The sequence below is a fragment of the Myzus persicae genome, unplaced genomic scaffold (genome assembly GCF_001856785.1).
Source record: "Myzus persicae strain clone G006 unplaced genomic scaffold, MPER_G0061.0, whole genome shotgun sequence".
NCBI classification, from domain to species: domain Eukaryota; kingdom Metazoa; phylum Arthropoda; class Insecta; order Hemiptera; family Aphididae; genus Myzus; species Myzus persicae.
The window spans coordinates 184,494-190,493 of NW_019101374.1; the positions used below are offsets into that span (position 1 = coordinate 184,494).

The 6,000-nt window shown below is 28.0% G+C and overlaps 1 protein-coding gene across 2 annotated transcripts; it reads right to left on the reverse strand.

Moving 5' to 3' along the window:
• Positions 1-2,787: 2,787 nt before the first annotated feature.
• On the reverse strand, positions 2,788-4,211 carry LOC111028889 (putative nuclease HARBI1). Of its 2 annotated transcripts, none has more exons than XR_002603953.1 (2): positions 3,249-4,211; positions 2,788-3,157 (listed from the first exon to the last, which is right to left on the reverse strand). XR_002603953.1 is itself a non-coding variant. In XM_022307672.1 (2 exons), exons 1-2 carry the CDS (start codon positions 3,386-3,388, stop codon positions 2,811-2,813), a joined length of 423 nt encoding a protein of 140 aa, XP_022163364.1. In that variant the 5' UTR covers positions 3,389-4,211; the 3' UTR covers positions 2,788-2,810. The 2 variants fall into 2 exon arrangements, 1 of the variants encoding a protein (XP_022163364.1); XM_022307672.1 differs by having other exon boundaries at positions 2,788-3,093.
• Between the last annotated feature and the right edge of the window lie 1,789 nt (positions 4,212-6,000).

Consider the following 6,000-nt stretch of genomic DNA (forward strand, 5'->3'; position numbering starts at 1 on the left):
AGTTGACACTTGTCCACATTGTTTAATTTCTTTTTACAACATATTCATTAATTATTGTATATAAAATACAGATTGTAAATATTATCTACAATATTAAAATCGTTGTTGTTCATTTCATTTGAAACAATTCTTAGAGACTAAAATGAAATGTAAACTGTTAAAGAAACTTGCTATTCAGTATGCATGCATAAATAGTCATTTAGCCAGGATTTTTTAAAGGGAGTGTTTTAATTTATTATTTAAATATACTTTTAGATCATACAGCCGAGGGAGTGCTTAAGCAGTCCTAAAACAACTCCTTAGCAACGCGCCACGATACATGAAATATCACCCTGCATTCAAATTGATAAGTTTCAGCCCTTTCTGAATAAAATTGCCTAATGTTTCTAACAGCATTCTTTAACGGCTAATAATAATGGTTAGAAACCTATGTAATAATTCCTTCTCCATACCGAGATTATAGTATAATACACATATTGCTCGGGGTGAACTAATGGGTCTCTTATATATTTAAAATATATTCTATATTTATAAAAACTAAACACAACATTTGATTGATTAATAGCACAAATCAACAAGCGGTCACGATATTTCCATATGGATTTAGTAAGACCGCCCAAAACGTTTTCATTGTTATTCGATTTTTATTTACAGAATTTTTCTATTTCTCATAACTTCGTTTTATTATCTGAATTATTGTTATACATCGTACAATAAATTCAGATATAATATGTGTTGTGTATAACATGTATGTATATAGTTTGAATATTGAATGTTTGGTAAATGTATTACGTATTAACTATTAATATGTTTGTATATAAATATAATCGTCGTTGTGTTTGAGTTATATAGTTATTAAATAAACTTTGAGTTTATTACATTGTTTTGATATGATTATTATAATACTGTCGATCCGTAATGAAATATTTATAGGCGTGACATTTTCGATTATTATTAGTTTTTTTAAAGTTATTATCGATAAAAAAAATATTTGCCCTGTAAAAAAACTTGAAAATGTAGTATAAAAGTCCTCGTAAGTTGTTATTAAAGCCTTTATGGAAACTAAAAAAAAGTTGAGCGTTAATCCACAATTTTCTTTTATGAGCGTTAGAATTTTGACAACATTTGTAAACAATTTTCTATTTATATCTAAGATTTTAAAGTGTTTTCCCTTAAGTTTTCCTACATTTAACAAGAAAAAAAATATTCTAATTTACTAAAAAATTTTGAACATTTTATCAAACATATGAATTGATAGAAAAAACATTGGTGTAAATTTAAAGAGTCTGCAGTTATTCGTTTTCAAAATACAACAAATTAAGAAATCGCTAAATGAGAAATGGAGTAAATATCCAATTTGTAAAAATTTCAATTTCTAACACGTAATTTAACTTTCCGGTAGAATTTTTTTTTCGATAAAGGTAGACAAACTTATAAGGAATCTTCTTTTAAATTTTAAAATCTTAGATATAATAAAAAAAATGTTTATAATTTTTGCGTATTTTGTCAAAATTCTAAATTCAAACGCTCATAAAAAAATATTATGGATTTACGATCAACTTTTTTTTTTAATTTTCACTTATTACAACTATAAAGAGGAGCTTTGTCTTATATTTTCAAATTTTTCGATTTAATGAAAATTTTTTTATCGACATTTGTTCAAAAAAACGAATGATAATCGAAAATTCAATGTGTCTACAAATAGTTTAACACGTGTAAAAATATTTAGAAAATTTTATGGTGTATAGAAAACACAGATAAAACAAAAATCGATTTCGAAAATTAGTTTTGCTTGAAAATTCCCATTTTACCTTAATTTTTTGTTTGTTTGTTGCTTGTCCCTAAAAAGTAAAAACTATATTGTTAATTTTAAATTTTGGCCTCTAAAATGCACCAACTAGATTCACTTTGATATCAGAAAAGTTGCTGTTGAAGAAAATCGAAGCACTTTTGTTGCCTGAAACAAAATAAATAAATAAATAAATATAAAAACACACATCATTGTAAAATAAATACATTCAATGCTCCGCTCAGAATCTAAAATTGAATTTTAATAATTTGAAAATTATATTTTATATTTTAATTTCTACCTTGATTATAATAATTATCTACTAATCTACGGCCCGATACCTATATTTAGGGCAGGTTATATTGGTTTTAGATTATACGCTGTATTTTATCAACAAAAATGACTTCACAGGAAATACTCTCACTCTTATTTATAAGTTGAATTTCAATAATTTATTTTTATTTGAAAGATGAGAACTTTTTCTAGGTCAGGTGAATTTTCATTTTATTTTAAATAATGCTAGAAAAATAACAAATATTAAACATTATTCAAATGCATAATTTAGCTTCTATAATTTTAATTTTGAAAATCGATCTTTGATCCAACCGGCAAAATGTTTTCTTATTTGAAATTAAAAAAATAATAATAACTGAATTCTACAGAGTAATAATTTTCCCTGCAAGACACGTTTTTGTAATAAAAACGCACCGGCTCATATTCACGCCTTTAATCATTACCTTAAAATTTGATTCAAATACATTTTTTTTACTCTTCAACTTGACTTTTCATTGTTTATTTAATAGCGGGTCCTGTCTAACTTTGCTGGGAGCGTGGGTTAAATATTTTTAATATTATGTATTATATGTCCAATCTACAACTTTGAACCTCCTAGGATATTTTTCAATAAACGCCGTTAGTATTAACCATGATTAACTAACTTACTACTAGTTAGTTAATCATGATACACTATACAGCATATATTATAAATGATAATAGTATTTATGACAACCTAGTTAGTAGTTCATAATTTTATAAGGTTTTTTTTGCTTACCGAGTGATGGTGAATTTTTATGTGAGTGCAATCTACAGCTCTAATCACTCTAGGAAATCTACAACGGTTGTAAAATCCACTGACTACTTTCCTCATGTCAACTGCATTTTTTGGAAAATAAATGAATTTTGACCAATACCTTGCTATGGCTCTACAAACCTGCCGAATGTGTCGACAAGCTGAGGATTCACAGGCTCCAGTACCTAACTCCATTGCAGTCCGCCACAGTTTACAAAAATGATCTTGTTGCAACCTATACTTTAGCATCATGTATAACTTATCTGGTGCTAATATTGCTCCGTTACAAAAAACTATACCTTAAGTGGAAAAAAAGAAAATCTGGCAATGAAGATCATTATTTTTTTTATAGCAACTGTACCTATATTACTGTAATCAATAGGTACTCACCTGTGAGAAGGCGGAGATATATCTGCTTCAATCAATCTCAAGAGAGTGCGAAACGTTTTTACAGTCCCTTTAACGTATTGACAGAAATCATAACTAATGATTTCTGTCAATTCATTTTTGCACCATCGTTCAAAACTCATTGATATACAAAGGTTTATCAAAAAAAATTCGCGTGAGTGCTAAACTGGATATGTTATTGCTCCGCATATTCTTGTCTGTAAAAAAGCTCAATGTTAAGTAATTTGTATATTTTTAGCTAAATTCCTAGCGCCAAACCAAGTAAAAAGTAACACAGTTTGGCGTTGCAGCAAAAATAATATTCCTCTAACAATAAAACATAGATCGATACAAAGAAAAGCAATGGAAAGACCATTATAGCTGTACCTACCATTGGCTTTCTATACAGTGAAGACCTCCCAAATTTTAATTTTTTTTTGTGCTCACAATATTACTAAGACCAGTTACAACATCTCAATGATGAGGTTAAAAAATGATAGAAACCTATATATAGAGATTTCCTTAGTTGTTCATTTGAAAACAATACATTTACAGTTTATTGAAACCTTGAATTAAATAATTATATTTTTATATTACAGATGGAAATATGGCACACACAACTGTTGCAAAGAGGAAACCATTTTGACAGAGTAAACTAATGAATATTTAGTACACAATCGACGGTTTTTAATGTTGTGTCTTAACAAATTATTAGAACTATGGTTCAATACCTAAGGCATTTGCTTACTTGACAGTTGACATACAATGGTTCTTAGTTCTTATTAGTTTTTCTGCCTTTTTGGCATTTTTCTCCTTTGAAGCAGAGTAAATGGTAGCTGGTAGAAAAGACATAATCTTATTGGTTTTTGTAATTTTGTAGTCTTGGAATAATATACGCAGCAAAGGCCGAAACATTTAATATTTTATAACAAAGTAGGAAAAAACTGACATTTTTTTATCTTTTTAAGACAATTTTGAGCCTTTTTTTGTTGATTTTAAATTTAAATGTTAAAAGCCCTGGTTATAACCTTCAGTTTCAGTATCTAATCACAATCATTTATTAATAGAAAAAAGTTTTAACATTTAATTGAAAATTGCATTTTACCTATAATTTTGTATAGTTTTTTTAAAATAAAAAAATTGTCAGATGTTGATAGTTCTGAGGTCAAGATTTGGTTGGAATTAAATTTGTTCCTTCAATGTTGACCATAAATTAAGATGAAATATATTTTTTTTTTTTTCTAACAAAATTGTATCGATAATGAGGATAATGTTTCGTAATGAGGACATAAGGTGTGTGTTTTTTAAGCTTACGAAGTGATTGTTTTGCAACACAATTTAAGTGTGATTAATGTGAGATACATTTGAAACGTGAAATTTATATAAGTATCGTGAAGTCCAGAATACTGTACATTTTGACACAACACAGTTTCTAAAAATTAGCCAACAGTATATATAGTTACCTAACCGGTTGCAAGAATCATTCATTCTCGGATCATCTACTGATCGAAAGAAGTAGAAATATTGTTGCATGACAATTCGCACTTTGTTCCTTAAGAAGTGCTTATTTAATTTAAGAATATATAACATTTTTTATAAAACTCAAATAGCTTAAAAACAGAATAACTGACAGTAAAAAGTGGTTCACAAACCATCCATAAAAGTAAGTCATTATTAGTTAAATGTTGTTTTTTTTTAAAATACATTATCACAAAAAAGACTACGTATTTGGTTCAAATCAAAAATAATATACAACTATTATGTGTATATTTCTTGTACATAAAGATAGCTTATATAATATTAAATTCACAATGATTCATGGCACAGTATTATAGAAAAGGAACGAAAATACAGATTAAAATGCCAAGATAGCAACAAAATCTTAAGATACACTCCAAAATTAAACTTATCAACATACTGCACAGATAAAAAAAATACCAAATCCAAAAACTTATCGAAATTAAGTAGGAAGGTCACTGGTTGTCGGTTGAGACAACGTACCAAACTCTACGAAATCAAAAATACAATATATCAATGGTCAAATCCTAATCTTGACAGAAGAGAAAAAATAATAATCAATCGTCTTCGGATACGTCACACACAGATAGCCCACAAGTTCCTAATGGTTCGGGACTTACGGCATTTGCGTATACATCATAGGTGATGTAAAACGCAGTAGAGTGATATACAAATACGTTTTATAGTGCGGAAAAATCAAATACCTATGAAACTTTATTTTGCATATTTTCTTTTTTTTTGTTATATAGATGCTGAAGCGTATTTAACGATTTTTGACGATTGATGGATATTATTGTTCAAAATGTATTAATTAAAGCTATCAGTGATCAGTCACAAAAATGCTACACATGAACATGATTTATAAATATTCAATAAATCGAAAACCACCAAGTTGTCTGTGATGGTTAATTGGAAAACGTCTGATATGAGTAGTTATCTACATTCATACAGTCGTATCGCTCGGAAAATAATGAAAATAACCTATCGATCTTATAGCATTCAAAAAAATCCTAGCCAAAGCTCGCAATATACTTAAGACCAGCAAAACAAATTCTTGGCCTAATTTCCCTACATCTATTTCATCTCAATCCAGCTCCAAAGAGTTATGGACAAAGATTAAAAAATTCAAAGGTTCACCATCACAGCAAATAAAAATACTAATTAATGACTGCGTAATAGTTACGGAACCGTTTGAAGTAGCTAATAAACTAGGAGAAAAATTCAAATCAAATAGTAG

Coding starts and splice junctions, on each gene's coding strand:
- LOC111028889 (XM_022307672.1), bottom strand. CDS start 3,388: ATGAGTTTTGAACGATGGTGCAAAAATGAATTGACAGAAATCATTAGT. Junction 3,094..3,248: donor ATATCTCCGCCTTCTCACAG/GTGAGTACCTAT, acceptor GCTAAAGTATAG/GTTGCAACAAGATCATTTTT.